The 20,364-nt window shown below is 41.1% G+C and overlaps 1 protein-coding gene across 1 annotated transcript in view; it reads left to right on the forward strand.

The window, feature by feature from the left end:
- LOC144503176 (P2X purinoceptor 4-like) overlaps positions 1-20,364 on the forward strand; it is a 34,016-nt gene that overhangs the window by 12,109 nt on the left and 1,543 nt on the right. Inside the window, exons 4-10 of the mRNA XM_078227683.1 lie at positions 2,197-2,269; positions 4,093-4,189; positions 7,470-7,550; positions 7,643-7,784; positions 10,857-10,993; positions 14,159-14,252; positions 19,640-19,705. Of these exons, the coding sequence (XP_078083809.1) occupies positions 2,197-2,269; positions 4,093-4,189; positions 7,470-7,550; positions 7,643-7,784; positions 10,857-10,993; positions 14,159-14,252; positions 19,640-19,705 (690 nt within the window). The remainder of the gene's footprint in view (positions 1-2,196; positions 2,270-4,092; positions 4,190-7,469; positions 7,551-7,642; positions 7,785-10,856; positions 10,994-14,158; positions 14,253-19,639; positions 19,706-20,364) is intronic.

Here is a 20,364-nt window from a genome sequence, read left to right on the forward strand (position 1 = left end):
CCAATTCATAGATGTGCAGTGGATGTTTAGGGACTGCTATGTATTTGGGGGTGGGGGAGGTGCAGGGGCCAGGGGATGTGATACAGCAGGTCCCTGTTTTAAGTTGCTTCATTCAGCATTGTTTCACGTTAGCATTGTACGTATAATAAGGCTGGTATGCACACTTAGTGTTCAGGCTTTCACCTTAGTGCCATTTTGCGCTGGGGCTGACAGAGTTTACATGACCTAATCAATGCCATTTTGGAGTGACATCTCCCATTGGCTGAGTCTCTTCTGTGACGAGGCGCTCTCCTGCTCCCCGAGAATCTCTCTCACTCTCACTGACTCTCTCACTAGCCACTCCCCCGCGTCTCTCCCACTCTCAGCTCCTTTCACTCATTCCCTCTTGTCGTCCTTCTCCTGAGCCCTCCCTCAAAGTGAAGTAGCAGAGAGTCGAACAGGGAAGCAGCGAGAGAGAGAGTTAGTAAGATCGAATTAGTGAAAGAATCGGTCTGCAGTAGAGAATTGCCCTGTGTTGGCAGTTGGGAGAGAAATTGAAAGAGTTAGCACATTGATTTTATATTTTTAAATTTATATATTAAAGTTATTTCATTTACAAGTATGAATTTCAGAGTGTACAGTATTTCAACTTGCATGATATGATGTTTTATATTTTTTTCTGATGGAAATGGACTTATAGCTTTTACATTGGTTGAAATGGAAAATCTGACTTGCTTGAAGTTGTTTCATTTAAAGTTACTCTTTTCAGGAATGGAACTATAACTTGACTCTTAAATGCCCTCAGGGAAGGGCAATAAATGCTAGCCCAACCAGCAATGCCCACATCCAATGAACGAATAAAAAAAAGCAAAGAATTATTTCAGTTACTTTCGTCAAGTTTGATTGGTTAACTGAAACTCTGAGTGATTAATGAGTACTTGGCAACCTGATCAGCATTCTGAGTGACTGTTGTGGCATTTGGTAAGCCATCTTTCTCCTTCTCTTTTGAATTCTCAACAAATGGTGAACATTGAGTGCCTGTTCCTAATTCACCTCAGGTTCTCATTGCTGCACTGTGCTTTACAGAGCGCAGCGCAGAATTATTATCCTGGAGATCCCTGCTAATAAGTATTGAAGGGTGCCTCCAGATCTGTACGGACACTTGAACTGCACCTTGAGAGTGCTGTTGACTTACCTAATGACTTACCTGGTTGTCACATGGCTGTCATTTTGGTGCTCAGGGTTCATTGGCAGATTCCTTGGGAGACATGAGCCAAATCTGAAGGGTACATTCTTTATTTGCAGAGGAATAGTATGAGAAGCAGAATGTACAAGAACAAAGAAAGGTGCAGCACAGGAACAGGCCCTTTGGCCCTCCAAGCCTGCACCGATCATGATGCCTGCCTAAACTAAAACCATATGCACTTACAGAGTCCGTATCCTTCCATTCCCATCTTATTCATTTATTTGGCTAGATGCTCCTTAAATGCCGCTATTGTACTTGCTCCCACCACCTCCCCGTGCAGCACATTCCAGACATTCACCACCCTCTGTGTAAAAAATGTAATAAGGAGAGGTATGTCATTCAAACAGATTTAAAGGCATAATGATTTTAATTTCACTAGAATTATAGAGGATAATTGGAAGTATAAAATATGACTTGATAAAACTTTATGTAATCCAAAGTAAAAATTGTATTTTCAAAACAATTAGAGCTGTTAGGGATGGAGTTCTGGAATTGTATTTGCATAAATGTGACAAAAATGGTAGTCTCGGTTTGTGAGGTTCGGACTTTAACTTGGAGTATATTATTATTATTCTGCAAATAAATATTGGAGACAATACCTAATTCGGAACAAATTTCTGGAAGTCTTAACTGGTCAAAGTAACAAAACATTTTAAAACATTTACATAGCATCCTCATTGTAATGGCAGAAAATAGCCACAAATACATAGCTGACCTGCAGAAATTCTATGTAAAAATGTGGTATGGCACACTTAACTGAAAGACACTAAAGATCTCAACACATGTTTAGATGTCCAAATATTGGCAAGATATGTAAACAAATTTGAAACTTGTTCTGCAAGCAAGTGTCCTGTCACAAGGAGATTCTGGCAGATCAACACAAAACATGATGTGAAATTGTGTGAGAGTTGTGTTTAATTTACTTTAGCTTTAGGCAAACCTTTTAAACAGTTAATGTTTATCTTTCTCAGTTGCCAAATAAAAGGACTAGATGCAAATCCGACAATGATTGTGCAGCTGGATACTATAACCCTCGGAGCAGTGGTATGTTTAGTATTATCTTACTGGAAGGGCATTATGCAGAATGAAATACTGACTGAACACACAGTAGTGTTGGTCCTTAATCTTTTTACACACAGTGCTTTAATTGACAAACATTATTTTAAAAAAATTTTTGATTTTCAATCTCTGACTTGAAAAGAGATCTTTTTTAAAAATGCATGTGATAAGCCTTCATCAAATCTGTCTGACTAATCCTACATCTTCTATGCATCATTCAAGTTACAGTTTACTATCTGACCTGGTGGTAAAACAAGTAATCACAGTTGAAAGGATCAGAGCCAGGTCCAGGGGTACAGAACGTAGATCACAGGTGATAGCTAACATTGTTGGGGAGATGGAGCTAAGTTCTTTTTAAATTGAGGGCTAACAATTTACCCCTTTACTGCTGGATTATTGCAATTAGCACAGGTTATACATTGCACATGCCACATCGCTCCAATAGGTGGAAAAATGCCATACTTATGAGCTATATAACTCTGGCTGAAATGACTAATTTCAATTCATTATCATTGGGCAGCATGGTGGCACAGTGGTTAGTACTTCTGCCTCACAGCATCATGGACCTGGGTTCGATTCCCGGCTCAGGTCACTGTCTGTGTGGAGTTTGCACATTCTCCCTGTGTCTGCGTGGATTTCCTCTGGGTGCTCCGGTTTCCTCCCACAGTCCAAAGGTGTGCAGGTTAGGTGGATTGGCCACACTAAAAAATTGCCCCTTAGTGTAGGAGACTAGCTGGGGTAAGTGCATAGGCTTATGGGGATAGGGCTTGGGTTGGGATTGTGGTCGGTGCAGACTCGATGGGCCGAATGACCTCCTTCTGCACTGTAGGATTCTATGATTCTACATAACGCACAGAAACAGAAGTAAATCAGCAGAAAAACACTTGGGATATAGTACTTAACTCTCTGTGGCACTTTAACCGTTCCTGAGTTAAAAATAAAGCACGTTGAAATTTGTATGGAGGCTTTCCAGTTGGGAATGTATATTAGGAATTTGGCAATACACTGCACATGACTTGGAAACCCATAGAAAATATCAGGAAAGTATGTGCAGTAGCATCTTAATTTCCAATATGTGCTGTCAACAGATCAGGATCGATCACAAGAGTCCCACACAACATGCTGAGAAAAGCTGGCTGTGCAGCCAGTGAGCTGCTTGCCTCGTGCCTCGGCCAGAAATTGAGGCTTTTAGAATTCCAACATTGTTCAATTCATATAGTTAATAATGACTGAGATAGAAAGAATGGAAATCGGAAATCAATTGGAAAGGTGCAAATCCATCATAGAAATCATAGAAACCCTTCAGTGCAGAAGGAGGCCATTCGGCCCATTGAGTCTGCACCGACCACAATCCCACCCAGGCCCTACCCCCACATATTTTACCCGCTAATCCCTCTAACCTACACATCCCAGGACTCTAAGGGGCAATTTTTTTAACCTGGCCAATCCACCTAACCCGCACATCTTTGGACTGTGGGAGGAAACCGGAGCACCCGGAGGAAACCCACGCAGACACGAGGAGAATGTGCAAACTCCACACAGACAGTGACCCGAGCCGGGAATCGAACCCAGGTCCCTGGAGCTGTGAAGCAGCAATGCTAACCACTGTGCTACTGTGCCGCCCGAATACAGTACATACAGCCATACAGTACATTTCCAGTGCTTTCCTTCAGTCAATTTCTGTTTAAAAACTGATTAATCTTTTCATATTTTTGTTCACTACTTAGCAAAATTTCAGATTGAGAAATGTCTAAAAGGTGTTTTTTTTAAATTCACAAATGTTATTGTGAGTTCTGTTTTAATTTTAGGAGTTTTAACTGGGAAATGTGTCAGATACGATGAAAAGGTGAAAACATGTGAAATTTTTGCTTGGTGTCCTTTGGAGAATGATGCAGTTATTCCTAAGTAAGTAACTTATTGGTTAAAAGTCTTATTGATGAATTATTTAATCATGATTAATCATGATTAAATAATGGTTAAAAACTTGATAATGCTCTGGTTCCTTCCAATAATTCCATGTTTTCTATAATACGGACACCAAAATTGAACAGAAGAAGCCAGATGCAGCTTTCCCAATGGGCATCACAGTGGCGCAGTGGTTAGCATTGCTGCCTCACAGCACATGGAAGCCAAGTTCGATTCTTTGTGTGAGTTTCCTCCAGGTCCAGGGATACAGAACTTGGATTACAGGTGATATCTAACATTGTTGGGGAGATGGAGCTAAGTTCTTTTTAAATTGAGGACTAACAATTTACCCCTTTACTGCTGGATTATTGCAATTAGCACAGGTTATACATTGCACACGCCTCATCAGAGCACAGAACTCCCATAGTTCAAACATGTGCAGATTAGGTGGATTGGTCATGCTAAAGTGTCCCAAGATCGTAGGTTAGGTGGATTAGCCATAGTAAATTTGCATGGTTAAGGGGATCAGGCGGAGGGGAGGACCTGGGTGGGATGCGCTTTCAGAGAGTTGGTGCAAATTCAATGGGCTACATTGCCTTTTTCTGGAGGGATTCTATGATTCTATGGATACTACTTCAATAACATCTCCTTAGCCTTGTAAGTCACATTAATTATTTATATCCCAACATTGTTATTTGCTTTCTTCAACCCAACGGAGCTGAACTTTTGAATTGAGTCCTAATGATGTATCTATACAAGTCCCTGATTTCTACAACTCCATTACTTTAAACATCATGTCATTTAATATACATTTGACATTTCACTTATGTCCAATGTCACGATTCATACTTATCCATGCTCAATATCATCTGCTGCCTATCCCACTGTCTCCATCCTAGCAGTATCCCTTTGGATTATTGCCTTCCTGAAATTCAGATACTTATCCACTTCCTCAGCTTTATCCACCAAATCTGCATTCTCCTAAATTAAAATCTAGGTCAAACAATACCTGGCCCTTCTGAACCAATGAGACTCTCCAATCTGGCCCTTCCCTTCCAGATAATCATTTATGCCATCCCTCAAAGTTGAACACCTTGCCCTGATTGAAGCAAAATTCACCAGCATTTCTAATGATGGGGTCCCAGTTGCTATTTTCCAAGTCATTGAATTGTTAACTCAAGTGAGTTTCAAAAAAAATTAAGTGGATCTGCAATCCCCTCAAGCAACTGTTCCAGTGTTGTTGGATGGAATGGCCAGGGATTGAACCTAATTTGCCATCGCCTTGATTATTAAGGATTTCCAATCTGATTGCTCCCTTTAAAAAAAAGGGCGGCACAGTGGCTAGCATTGCTGCCTCTCAGCGCCAGGGACCCGGGTTCAATTCCTGGCTTGGGTCACTGTCTGTGTGGAGCTTGCACTTTCTCCCCGTGTCTGCGTGGGTTCCCTCTGGGTGCTCTGGTTTCCTCCCACAGTCTTAAAGACGTGCTTGTTAGCTGCATTGACCCGAACAAGCGCCAAAGTGTGGCAATTAGGGGAATTTCACAGTGACTTCATTGCAGTGTTAATGTAAGCCTTACTTTGGACAAATAAATAAACTTTGTTAAATAAAAAACTATTTCTCTCCACGAATTTAACCATCTCTTCTGTTCTTGCAAGAACTGATCAGGAGTTAGCCACACTGTTGAAGACATTGCTGATAATGAAAAATGTCACAAAACGCCCAATTTTTAACTCTGTTTAAGTGAATGTGTTCAGAGTCAGTTAAAATCTTGCCCATTATGTGTCAGGTGAGCTAAATCACAATGGTACCAGCCAAAGAAAAACCAAGAGTCAAACATGAAAGCCTCCAGGTTACAGGAATATCATTCCTAAGTGTGGTAAAGGGAATTAAAATCAGAATTTTACTTAGAAAAGATATAACAGTGGTCTAAGGAGAAAAAGCACACCCACTTAAGTATTGAAGAACTGATATGACTAGAATATTTAGACTGTTGTATATATTGCAATGTTACAAGGTTTTCATGGTATAGGTTTAAGAATTGTAAACTTCATACAATGAACATAACTAGTATTTGACTGAACTGTGCAGTAGAAACGAAAATACATTTGGACAAATTTCTTCCTGCAAATAAATTAAAAAATTGGAAAGCACACTCTGTACTTGCAACAATTTTTTGGGCTAAAATTCCTGTTTCTTGCCAGTTTAGTATTGTATTAACAACATTTAAAAAGTTGAATAATTTGCTCAATTTTCAGTTGCTTCCTCTTTCCTTGCCAGCTGAATTTCACTAATGTTAATTCATGTTTCATCAGGTATTTGATTGGCATTTTAACAAATAAACCATCAGGCTGGATCTAATGCAGCCCATTGCGGCAGGTAACATGGCGGCCCGGCTCACTTAATCATGGAAGAGGCCCCATGTCAGTCTCCCAGTGGCGGCAAAGCCTCCCCTGATGTGGGAGGGGAGAAGGGCCTGACAGAGGATTCCTAGCTGCTGGTGGCAGAATGTCAATTCGGCTCATTAATTAATCAATTGATACCCATAATCCTTGTACCCATAATCCACTTGTGCACGATGTAGTGATGGCTTGGATTAAATGGAGGCTGCAAGGCTTTCCAGCGGCCTAGGATAGTTAGTCAAGTTTACCTTGAGGAGTCCCTCATAGTTAGGCACTCTGTGCCCAATCTAGATACCTGGCATCAGGCAGGGTTGTGGCCACTGAAAACCACCCACCTGCCTTATCTCCAACCTTCCTACCCTCCGGAACCCCATCCCATCTTCACTCACCTTCAGACTGAGGTTCCACAATGATCCTGGGTCTCGAAAGGGTTAATTGCCACCAACTGTCAAAACTCCTGCTGGCACTGGTGACAAGCTCTCAGTGGGTGAGACTTCCATCGTGGGCAAGGCTCAATAGCGGCTACTTAAGTGCCTGAAGGGCATTTGATTTGGTCGTGCCTCTCTCATGGAACTGACGAGAGTTCCCGTCTGTTCTCTGACTAGCCATCGAGAACCTCAGCAACTCAACAAAATTCCAGCCTTCATTTCAGAAATTGCTAATTTTTGCTTTTCAGAGATGGGTCACCCTGAATTGTGACATTATTGGGTGAAAAGTGTGAATCAATGGATGCATATTAGCTGGAGTACCTTTAATTATTTATCAATAGGAAGAATTCAAGGAATACATTAAGCTGAACAACAACGAGTTCAAAGAATTGAAAATGAATTAAAAGAGTATTAGCATCTATGTTAATGTTGTAAATGATCTTTGTTTATAGGCCTGCAATTCTTGAAGCAGCTGAGAACTTCACAGTGTTAATAAAGAACAGCATTACCTTCCCCAAGTTTAATTTTTCAAAGTAAGTTTCATGGCTGTTTTGAATTGCCCATTTGCAACACATATGTTCACAATATAGGAAAAAACTGGCATATTCCTTTTCTGTTGCTGCAGGAGAAATATATTGACAAATGCAAGTTCCAGCTACTTAAAATCTTGTCAATTCAATCGGAAAAATGATACTTTCTGCCCAATTTTTCGCCTCGGAGATATGGTTCAAGAAGCAGGAGAAGATTTTCAAAAATTAGCTGTTCAGGTTTGTTTAGAATTGTTCAGATATAATCTGTTAAAGAGCTGCTCATCTCTTTCTAATGCTCTGTAATGTACTGTTTCTATCTATAAACCCCACCCTCCCAAGTGAGCACTGTATAAAAGCAGCGGCTATTTTGTGAAGATTACATTAACACAATGGCTAAATTTTTAAACAACTAACATCCCGTGCAGAAAGATTTATTGCATTATACCTTTAAAGATATGAAAGTTGATATTTGAGAGATTGAGTGGACTAGAATGTGGTTGCGATCTGGTGACAAAACAAGTGTAAAGGAAAACAAAGATACAGGGAAATGATATAGAATATGACAATTTTACGTTCAAGAACATAACTCGGAGCAGGAGTAGGCCATCTGGCCCCTCGAGCCTGCTCCACCATTCAATAAGATCATGGCTGATCTTTTCATGGACTCAGCTCCACTTACCCACCTGCTTTCAATAACCCTTAATTCCTTTGCTGTTCAAAAATGTATCTATCCTTGCCTTAAAAACATTCAATGAGGTAGCCTCAACTCCTTCACTGGGCAGGGAATTCCACAGATTCACAACCCTTTGTGTGAAAACGTTCCTCCTCAACTCAGTCCTAAATCTGCTCCCCCTTATTTTGAGGCCATGCCCCCTAGTTCTAGTTTCACCCACCAGTGGAAACAACTTCCCTGCTTCTATCTTATCTATTCTCTTCATAATCTTATATGTTTCTATAAGATCTCCCCTCATTCTTCTGAATCCCAATGAGTATAGACCCAGTCTACTCAGTCTCTCCTCATAAGCCAACCCTCTCAACTCCGGAATCAACCTAGTGAATCTCCTCTGTACCCCCTCCAGTGCCAGTATATCCTTTCTCAAGTAAGGAGACCAAAACTGTACACAGTACTCCAGGTGTGACCTCACCCTATATAGCTGCAACTTAGCCTCGCTGTTTTTAAACTCCATCCCTCTAGTAATGAAGGACAAAGTTCCATTTGGCTTCTTAATTACCTGCTGCACCTGCAAACCAACTCCTTGAGATTCCTGCACAAGGACACTCAGGTCCCTCTGCACAGCAGCATGCTGTAATTTTTTACCATTTAAATAATAGTCCATTTTGCTGTTATTCCTACCAAAAATGGATGACCTCACATTTACCAACATTGTACTCTATCTGCCAGACCCTCGCCCACTCACTTAGACTATCTATATCCCTTTGCAGACTTTCAGCGTCATCTGCACACTTTGCTCTGCCACTCATCTTAGTGTCATCTGCGAATTTTGACACACTACACTTGGTCCCCAACTCCAAATCATCTATGTAAATAATTGCGGTCCCAATACTGATCCCTGAGACACACCACTAGTCACTGATCGCCAACCAGAAAAACACCCATTTACCTCCACTCTTTGCTTTCTGTTAGTTAACCAATCCTCTATCCATGCTAATACATTACCCGTAACACCGTGCACCTTTATCTTATGCAGCAGTCTTTGGTGCAGCACCTTGTCAAATGCCTTCTGGAAATCCAGATACACCACATCCACAGGTTCCCCATTGTCCACTGCACATGTAATGTTCTCAAAGAATTCCACCAAATTAGTCAAACATGACCTGCCCTTCATGAACCCATGCTGCGTCTTACCAATGGGACAATTTATATCCAAATGTCTCACTATTTCTCCCTTGATGATAGATTCAAGCAGTTTTTCTCCTACAGAAGTTAAGCTAACCGGCCTATAGTTACCCGCCTTCTGTCTACCTCCTTTTTGAAACAGTGGCGTCACATTTGCTGTTTTCCAAACTGCAGGAACCACCCCAGAGTCCAGCGAATTCTGGTAAATTATCACTAGTGCATTTGCTATTTCCCCCGCCATCTTTTTTAGTACCCTGGGATGCATTCCATCAGGGCCAGGAGACTTGTCTACCTTTAGCCCCATTAGCTTGCCCAACACCGCTTCTTTTGTGATAATAGTTTTTAGGTCCTCACCTGCCATACCCTTTCCTGATGTTTAGAATCAATGTCATAAATTAATCGTAGTTCTTATTTGCCTATAATATTATTGACTTTTTTTTCCTTTTGTTGTATTGTTCACTGGTTCAAATTTTCCAATTGACAGATGTGCTGCTACAAATTATATTGTAAGTTTAGTCTCTTTCTCCCTGTCATTTTATTTCCTGACACCTGAAGGCACTGAATTATTTTGAGCATGGTACTACAAGCACTCATTGCCCTCCAGCATATCACCAAATTGCCATCCTTCACATGCAAAGATCCAAAATGACAAAATGATGGTAGGAATGCAGCATTTGCATGCCTTCACTGAAGGTCCATTAAAGCCAATTGCCATTTGTTACATTGTCCCTTATATTTATCCCTCACTTTTTTTTGTTTGCTCTTTTGTTCTCTTCAGATACTTCTTTTGCTCTTTTCTTGTTTGAGACCTAGCTGACTTTTCATCCCTTTTCGCCTTTTCAACAGTTTAGATTTCACTGCACTCCCTCAGGGTTGGAACTGTGGCACGAAGATGATGAGGGAACTGGAGGGGAGTGGGTCTCAGTTGGCTGGCGAGTGAGAAACTGGCTTGCTAAATAGTGGCCAACATTATTTTGACTGTCCGAGGTGATGTCTGTGCCATTTAGCTATGGTAACGAAGTGATTATTGGCAGGCAAGTATTCCTGTGGGGTCCCATCACAGCAGAGTCCAATCCTATCATCTTCTGATAGACATATACTTTCAATGCTTGAAGTGATTTTGAATACCCTACATCAGGAGAAATGAGGGCAGTTGCAATGCATCTATTGCTTCCCTGCAAGCAATGAGGGCAATACACGCCGAAAATAAAAACTGGGAACTACCTGGACTATAGAACTTGATGTGGACTTACCATTTGAACTAATGGATATTTTTGGTCTCACCAATCCCCCAAAACTTTCAAATTGTAGGCCTCATTGCAGTGAAATGTCAGGAACAGGAGATCTTTGCGCAACAGTAAGGACAGGAGTTGAATTAGCAATCATTCTTTCATAAAAACTAATTATTTTATTTCACACGATTTCTCCTTTGAATTTTATCTGTTTTACAGGGTGGAGTGATGGGGATTTTAGTAGAGTGGAACTGCAATCTGGACCGATCTACATCTAAGTGTGTTCCTAAATATACCTTTCGCCGCCTTGACAACAAAAACTTTGGTGAAACAGTATCACCTGGTTACAATTTTAGGTATATATTCATTTGAAAATATCTGAAATAGAGATTAAACACCACCAAAATAAATTTCAATTTTCTGAACTTCCCTAATGATTCAGTTGGTGAGTACACTTTCCACTGTGGTGAGAAACCCAGGGGTCAAGGGCCACGATGCCTAGTTATACCAGCCATTGTGATTCATGGGCTTAAATCCCTCAGAACTTGGAGTGGAAGGGAAGGAAGAGAAATTAGCTAGGTCATGCTCCTTATGAAAGGTCACTGAGCTGAAAGGTTAACTGTTTCTCTCTCTGACCTGCTGAGTATGTTCAGCATTTTGTTTTTATTTTACACTCCTGTTTAGTGACTGTAGATGGAATGTATATTGGAAATGAGGATTGGATTTGATTGTGAATCATTGATGCACCTGGTGACCATCCATTCAAAGGATGGTCACTTGACTACTGTCAGTATTCATACCTCAACATGAATCAGCATTTTCAGGAGATGAGAATGGTTTTAAAAATGTTCACGTCTTGCAACTGTGGAGCCTGATACAGAAACAAAAAATCTAACTACTTAAGTTTGAGTAATATGAAGTATTGGTTATGGGAATGAACTCAACCAAATTCAGCTGTAATTTTGCCACAACGTTCTCCCTCTGTGAGCTTGATAGTATTAGCGAGATACTCAATTGTGTTCATTTGAGTATTTGCGGTGGAGGGGGAGCTCAACTTCTTCCCATATCTGAAGCTCCCCCAGGGAATCTTTGATTGGTGATTAGTAGAATCTTTAGCTAAAGAAGATGGAAAGCAACATTTCTGTTGGGATCAATTAACTCAGTTTAGAAATTGCAAACTATGCAGATTTTCACACCAAATTGTTCTTATAGCAATAGACTAATCCCAAAACCCTCATTGTCTGGATGGGCCAAAGCAACTTGCATCATGAATGTAGTAAAACCCAAATTCAATATATAGAGTTTTGGTATGGCGGAGTATTCCAATCTTTGAAATTAGGATTAAGTACAGGGATAATGCCCTGGCTACCTTGATTGACTATTAGTAAAGGACCAATGCCAGAACAAATATAATTCCTATCTTCAAAAGGGAGAACAAACTAACAGCCAACTATAGACCAGTTCGCTTAACATCAGTGGTAGGAAAGCTACTGGAATCTTTGTTAAGTGATCAGATAATCACACACCAGAGAGGGCAATAGAATTCAAAATAGCATGGCTTTTTTTTGAAAGAAAGGCTATGATTAACCAACCTTTATTGAATTATTTGCCCTTATCTATTCTTTGTTATTTTTTTCAATGTATTGAATGTGATGTACATGGAGTTCAGAAGCTCTCCCATAAGATGTCACTAAAGAGACATTACAAAGGTCATTGCCTGCGGAATCAGGATCTATAGAACAGAATGGATTGAAATATGGCTACAAGAAAAACCAACAGGATAAATGTTAAGGGCATTCTTTTTGAACTGGCAGAAAGTGGGTTATGAAGTTTCATGGGGTGTCTATGCTTGGACCACTTAGGTCATCATTTCCATGAATTATATTGATTTCAGAAATTGGGAATGCTGAAATTTGCAGATTATACCAAATTAGGGGCATAGCTAATAATATGAAGGGCTTCACCAAAATACAGGAAGTCATAAATAGACTTGCACTGTGAATGGCAAATTCAGTGTAGCAAAATGAGGTGTTCCATTTGTGTCAGAGGAAAATAGGAGGATACATTAATTGGATGGAAAACAAGAAACAAAATGGGGGAGAGGAGCAAGGCGATTTGGGAATAAAGTTAGATAAATCACAAAGTAACCATGTATTGATAAGACCATTATAAAGTATTGGGATTTGTTTCTGTAGCAGTAGAATGCTGGGGTGGAGGGGTAAATGTTAAGTTTATACAGAACCATGGAAAGTCTGTACTTAGTGTACTGTGTGCAGTTCTGATCTCCATACTTCAAAAAAGACACTGAAGTCATAGAGAAAGCAGAGACAAGGTTTACAAAAATGTTACTAGAATTGAAAGAATGTAGCTACCAGGAAAGATTGAGCAGACTGATACTCTTAGAGATGATGGAGGTTTTTAAAAGTATGATAAGATTTGAAAGCATAGGCATGGAGAAGTGGTGGATGAGTCCAGAACAAGTCACCTATTTTTTTGTTGCCCGACCGGACAGATAGGAATTTGGAAGGAATTCCTTTTCAGTATGGTGAGAATGTTGATCTTGCAGCCACAAATTGGAGCAGATTGCACTGACACATTTAAAGGCAAGCTTGAAGCAATTTGTGAGGATATTAGGCTAGGGACATGTGTGGAAAGCAGCTGAAGAGTATAAAAGCTCGTTTAGATGAGTTGGACAGATGGCATGTTTTTCTGCTGTAGATGCTATGGGGTGAATTTTCTTCGGGGTGTAATTGAGAAGTCGCACTCAAAATTAAGCACAATTTATTGATGTCTATTTAGCTCAATTTCCTGCCCATCTCATTCATGTATCGTGGATTGAGAAAGTGGTGTAAACAAACTAAACTCAGCATAAACAGTTAAGGCTAAGGAAAGCTCTAGGCTCACATCATAATATTCCTCAAGTATAAAAAAGTTTCAAGTATTTGAACTTTAAAAAAAAAAATTGTTCATAGGATGTGGGCACAGAACCATTACCATGTGTTAAGATGCATTTGGGTACAGAGACTGATGGTTAATTGTTAAAGTGTGGGAATGTTTGAGCATAGTGTAATGATGTGTGTAACACACTTGTATCCACAATCTCTCATTCTTTTATGAAGATCTTTGATTTATGTCTCAATTACATGACTATATGGGCAAAAATACATAAATTCTATTTCATACGTATTAACTCAATACAAAGTTCAGAAAATTAAGCTGATCCAAAATGGAAAATCTTCATAATTGATTGAGAAACAAGCCATTATGCAGTTTATTGTACCCTGTTTATCATGCAGTTCCTTATTATCATACTGTAAGGAACAGTCAGAATTGCAGGCCACTCAATGGCAAACAACACTGCGCTGTGTTTAGTGCATTTCTACAGTGTAGGTTTGGTCTTTCAGTAATTACAGGGAGGGGTAAAGGTTTAACAATATGATTAAGATATCAAAAGGACAACAGAAGAAATTGTTTATTTTATCCAGTCAATGAATTGTCTAATATTTTTAAATTAAAACCAGATTTGCTAAATACTTCATAAATAAGGGTGGAATAGAAACAAGAACATTGTTCAAAGCATACGGAATACGATTTGAGGTTGAAGTTTTTGGACACGTAAGTGGATATTTATTATTTTTATTTTAATTGCTTTGAAGAACGTCAGAATCAAAATATCCTATCAGATAATTAGAGTTCTTGATCTTCAGATATAAAACTATCCAATCCAGTGACCAGATTTTCATAAATCTGCTACCAGGTCAAGGGAATATGGCCCAACATTTCAAACTATTGTCTCTATATTTGCAGAATTGAGAGAAGGGCTGTAGGGAGTAAACTTCCTTGGATGCCTGTCTCAACTCCTACTCAAGTGGGACACGGTGACAGTGAAAATCCCCGACACCTTACAATAATCTAACAGATGTACATTACTCAGCTGCTGTTCAACATTCCAATGTTCCATTATCCTTATATGGTTATCATCTGTATCCTCAAAGTTATTCATCTGTAACTTTTAAGATGCCACTTTTTTCTCATACTTCATATTACACTCTACCCTAGTCAATCGCAGCATCTCTACTGTCAGGATTAAATACAACAGTTAGCTTTAGCCATATATTTAATGCAGAAAGTAACACCAATTGAACGTTGGACTTTTAAGTTTATTTATTAGTGTCACAAGTAGGTTTACACTGACACTGCAATGAAGTTACTGTGAACTCATTTCATAGAAATCATAGAAACCCTACAGTACAGAAAGAGGCCATTCAGCCCATTGAGTCTGCACCGACTACAATCCCACCCAGGGCCCTACCCCCATATCCCTACATATTTTACCCACTAATCCCTCTAATCTATGCATCTCAGGACACTAAGGGGCAATTTAAGCATGGCCAATCAACCTAACCCGCACATCTTTGGAATGTGGGAGGAAACCGGAGCACCTGGAGGAAACCCACGCAGACACAAGGAGAATGTGCAAACTCCACACAGACAGTGACCTAAGCCGGGAATCGAACCCAGGTCCCTGGAGCTGTGAAGCAGCAGTGCTAACCACTGTGCTACCGTGCCGCCCAAAAATTTCATATTATAATTTAGCTTACACATAACCTAAAGTACTTTTGAGAAGTCTTGCTTTGGTTTTTATTTATGCCAGTTGCAAAATAAGTTGCCTTCCTTTTGACATTTGACTAAAATATAGTCCCCTCCAATCCCTCCTGTCCTCTTCATTCAGAATATGTATTTTATTCTTGTGAACTTGAGCATCTGTACATCGTGTATATATGGAACTATCTCCCCCACCCAAACAGTGAGAACATGCAGTGTGATTTAGTAACCCCATTTCCATCGTTACTTGTACAACAGAAACATTAGCAGGTCAGTGTAGCAAGCTATTTTCAGAACAGGACTAAGTGTGGTATATGGATACAGTACTATCAGTGCCGGATTTAGACTTGGTGAGGCCCTAACCTATATAAAGCTTGGAGGCCCCTTGTTAAAAAGTTACACTTTGGTTGTTTTGGACTTTGCTGATCACCTTGGGTTTGTGGATCCTTATCTGTTTCTGGAGTAAAGTAACGGTCAACTTTTGGTAATTTTTTGAGTTGCTCTTCAAGCTGGTGCTTTCTTTTTCTTTTCTGGTATCCGCTCTTAAACGTTCTCTTCATTGTAAACCTTCTGAAATTTTGTGAGGCCCCTGCGGATTGTGAGGCCCTAAGCTGTAGCTTGTTTAGCTTATGCCTAAATCCGGCACTGAGTACTATAATGACTACCTTCTGCATCAGAAAAAGGTGCTGTGGCAGGGGCAGAAAGCTGCTTGGAAAAATTCAAATAGAAAGCTGTGGGAAAGATGAGTATGGATTTGAGAGGCAAAAACTAGTTAAGAACTTGAGAGGAAAGAGATGGCTGATATGATGGTTTCCAAGGTGTAGCAGGGTTTTCTTTTAAATTCACTCATGGTACGTAGGTATCATTGGCTCGACTAGCATTTATTGCCCACTCCTAATTGCTCGTGAACTGAGTGGCTTGTATTCCAGAGCACATTTAAGAGTCAACCACACTGCTGTGGGTTTGCCTTGTAGACCAGATCAGGGAAGGACGGTAGATTTCCTTCCCTAAAGGACATTAGTGAACCAGATCGGTTTTTACAACAACATGGTCATTATTAGACTTTTAATTCCAGAATTTAACAGAATTCAAATTTCATAAGCTGCTATGGTGGGATTCAAACCCGGGTCCCCAGAGCAATACCCTTCCTCTCTGGATTACTGGTCCAGTGACAATACCACCACACCACTGCCTTCCTATTGTCAAGGTTAGGCAGTTGTTTTAAAGGAATGGGGTCAAGGGCAGAGGTGATACCCCTCATGGATAAGATGAGCTCAGTCAGCATATGGAGGGGGGGGGGGGAATGAAAATTAGCAGAGAAAGGGAGGACTGGGGGTTGGGAGGAAGCCTTGGCCTGGTGGACAGGGGAAGCAGCAGAGGCAGCTGAACAGACATCTATCTGGTCTCAATCTTAGATGTTGGAGGTGATGGTGGAGGAGCAGGGGAAAGAGAAGTTTGGTAGTGGAGAAATAAGTGAGGGAAGGGGGAGTGAGAAAGTCCTGGTGAGGTTTGGAAATAGGTAGTAGAAAATGAGAATTTAGAAGTACAAAGTGAATTGTTAGGAGAAGAAAGTACCCAAGGAATAAGGGAAGGGTGTAATTGGATGATAAACATAGAACATAGAAAAAATACAGCACAAACAGGCCCTTCGGCTCACAAGTTGCGCCGGTCATGTCCCTACCTACCTAGGCTTATATATAGGCTTACCTATAACCCTCAATCCCATGTACTCATCCAGAAGTCTCTTAAAAGACCCTACCGAGTTTGCCTCCACCACCGACGGCAGCCGATTCCACTCACCCACCACCCACTGAGTGAAAAACTTACCCGACATCTCCTCTGTACCTACTCCCCAGCACCTTAAACCTGTGTCCTCTCGTAGCAGCCATTTCAGCCCTGGGAAAAAGCCTCCGAGAATCCACCCGATCTATACCTCTCAACAGCTTGTACACCTCTATCAGGTCACCTCTCATCCTTTGTCTCTCCAAGGAGAAAAGACCGAGCTCCCTCAACCTAATCTTATAAGGCATGCCAACCAATCCTTGTAAATCTTCTCTGCACCTTTTCAATCATTTCCACATCCCTCCTGTAATGAGGCGACCAGAACTGAGCACAGTACTCCAAGTGGGGTCTGACAAGGGTCTTATAAAGCTGCATCATTATCTCCCGACTCCTAAACTCAATCCCTCGATTGATGAAGGCCAGCACACCATGGGCGGCATGGTAGCACAGTGGTTAGCACTGCTGCTTCACAGCTCCAGAGACCTGGGTTCGATTCCCGGCTTGGGTCACTGTCTGTGTGGAGTTTGCACATTCTCCTTGTGTCTGCGTGGGTTTCCTCCGGGTGCTCAGGTTTCCTCCCACAGTCCAAAGATGTGCAGGTTAGGTTGATTGGCCATGCTAAAATTGCCCCTTAGTGTCCTGGGATGTGTAGATTAGAGGGATTAGCGGGTAAAATATGTAGGGATATGGGGGTAGGGCCTGGGTCGGTGCAGACTCGATGGGCCGAATGGCCTCTTTCTGTACTATAGGGTTTCTATACGCCTTCTTAACCACCTCCTCTACCTGCGAGGCCAATTTAAGAGTCCTATGGACCCAGACCCCAAGGTCCTTCTGATCCTCTACACTGCTAAGAGTCTTACCCTTGATATTATACTCCTTCATCCTATTTGATCTGCCAAAATGGACCACTACACATTTATCCGGGTTGAAGTCCATCGCCCACTTCTCCGTCCAGTCTTGGAGCACATTCCACAATCTACCCTGTTATTGGGCAAAGTATAGCCAGGCAAGGAAGAATGTTAAAGCTTGATGTCAATACAATTTTCCATGTAAGGCCATGGATGGCAATGACCTATTTTAGCAGTGAACAGAAATTCTGGAGGGAAACGGGGATATGGACAGTGATTATTGGTGCATTGGAAAAGCAGTGGTTGGTAGAATTAGCAGGATTGGTCAAAGAAGACTGATAAGAGAAAGATGCGATAGTTGACATTGATGTCAATAAGGAGGCACTGATGAGCTCTTCAGAGAATTCCAAGAAATGAAGGGCTATCTTGAGCTTATTCAAGAGATGGGAGGGCAGCTGTTTCACACCAGGGACAAAAGCAAGAGAACAGGAAGATAGAGGAGGGGAAAAGTACCCAAGGGGAGAAATTAATGATATCATTATTGGGTAACAGGAAGGGAAATAGACATTATTGAAGAACTCGAGAAAAGAAAAGGAAATAGAAGTAACATTTTTAGGTCCAGAGTGCCAGCCAAAATATGCATATAAATGGGTACGAACTGGTTTAATATAGAATCATAGAATCCTACAGTGCAGAAGGAGGCTATTCAGCCCATCGGGTTTGCACCAACCACAATCCCACCCAGGCTCAATCCCCATAACCTCATGCATTTATCCTAGCTAGTTCCCCTGATACTAAGGGGCAATTTAGCATGGCCAATCAATCTAACCCGCACATCTTTGGACTGTGGAAGGAAACCGGAGCACCTGGAGGAAACCCATGCAGACACGGGGAGAATGTGCAAACTTTACACAGACAGTGACCCAAGCTGGGATGCGAACCCAGGTTCCTGGTGCTGTGAGGCAGCAGTGCTAACCACTGTGCCACCGTGCCGCCCCATGCCATCACTAGCACCATACGGTAATTTGTATTTATCTGAGAACTTTGGAATCCAATCACTAACAACCTTCTAATCATTAGGCCTCCAAAGAAACTAATTTGTCAACTTTATGCTATAGAACTGAAGAGAGCCTTTGGGATCAATACCTAGTTTGAGCCACCACTTTCAAGCAAGAAAGAATGTGGAAAAAATAATAGAAAATGGCCTATTAACAACTTTTCAACAATTTCCCAGCTTTTCCCATTTAAATTTAATCAAGGTATAACAATCATTTCTTCCACTCTCTGTACGTACGGTTTTATACTTGATTCATTTGACTAAATTGGAACAAATTACATAAGACCTGAATGCTTCAATGTGCCACTTTACTGCTGCACGGAGATTTAGATCTACTATCAGTTGTCTCTTGTTCAAATTTCTAAACATTGCAAAATATTTTTGAGAAAGATTTGCTATTCCAGAAGTAATCTAGTTTTCAAATCAAAATTTGCATTGTAAGGTAGTTTAAACTGATGGAGCAGGAGTGAAACAACACCAGACTATGCTCTGGCAGTAGTTGCCAAATTCGGGTTAGGTACTGATCCCAAATAAAAATTCAATCCCAAATAAAGCGCTGAAGAAACAATATGTAGATGAGGTTCGATCAAAGGAATGATAAATTTTTTGCACAGGCTACAGATTGAGGGCAGAAAGTTTACAACACAAACACATCACCAGCTTTTCTAACATGGATTTATATTGCTTTAACAATATTATCTTCTGCACAGGCTGGAAAATTTAACATTATCCCTACAATGATAAATGTCGGATCTGGGTTAGCATTATTAGGAATGGTAAGTTATCTTACGTAACAAAGAATGATGGATATGCAATAAATATTTAAAACAAGAATTATTTCCCACAAATTTCATTATTACTTGTAAGGAGCTGAAGCTCCTATGCTGCTGAGCTCTTGGGGCGTCATTGCGCAGGCGCCCCGATTCCCTCAGAGTGCTGGGAGATCTCCTGCTGCCCGTGGACATCAGGACCACCCTGCCAATTGTCCCCTGTGGCGGTCATCCCCCCGCACCCCACGGACATCAGGGCCCCCCACCAATCGCATCTTGCCCTGTGCCGTTCTACCACCATCCCCCGCCTGCAGAGTTCCCTCCCTCCCTGTCCGATTGCCACACCTGCAGAGTTCCCTTCCACCTCCGATCACCATCCCATTATCTTGTAAATTGAGTTTGTGTCTTTATATACCCTGTTTGTGTACACGAGTCCTCACTCACCTGAAGAAGGGACTTGGGGCTCCGAAAGCTAGTGCTGCCAAATAAACCTGTGGACTTTAACCTGGTGTTGCGAGACTTCTTACTGTGCTTACCCCAGTCCAATGCCGGAATCGCCACATCATGATCTATTTGTGCCATGTTCCACATTTACCTCCGATACTCTTTGATTCTCTTGCCTTACTCCCCCCAATAACGTTTGACTCTCTTGCCCAACAAGAATC

Source organism: Mustelus asterias, chromosome 13 (assembly GCF_964213995.1).
Source record: "Mustelus asterias chromosome 13, sMusAst1.hap1.1, whole genome shotgun sequence".
NCBI classification, from domain to species: Eukaryota; Metazoa; Chordata; class Chondrichthyes; order Carcharhiniformes; family Triakidae; genus Mustelus; species Mustelus asterias.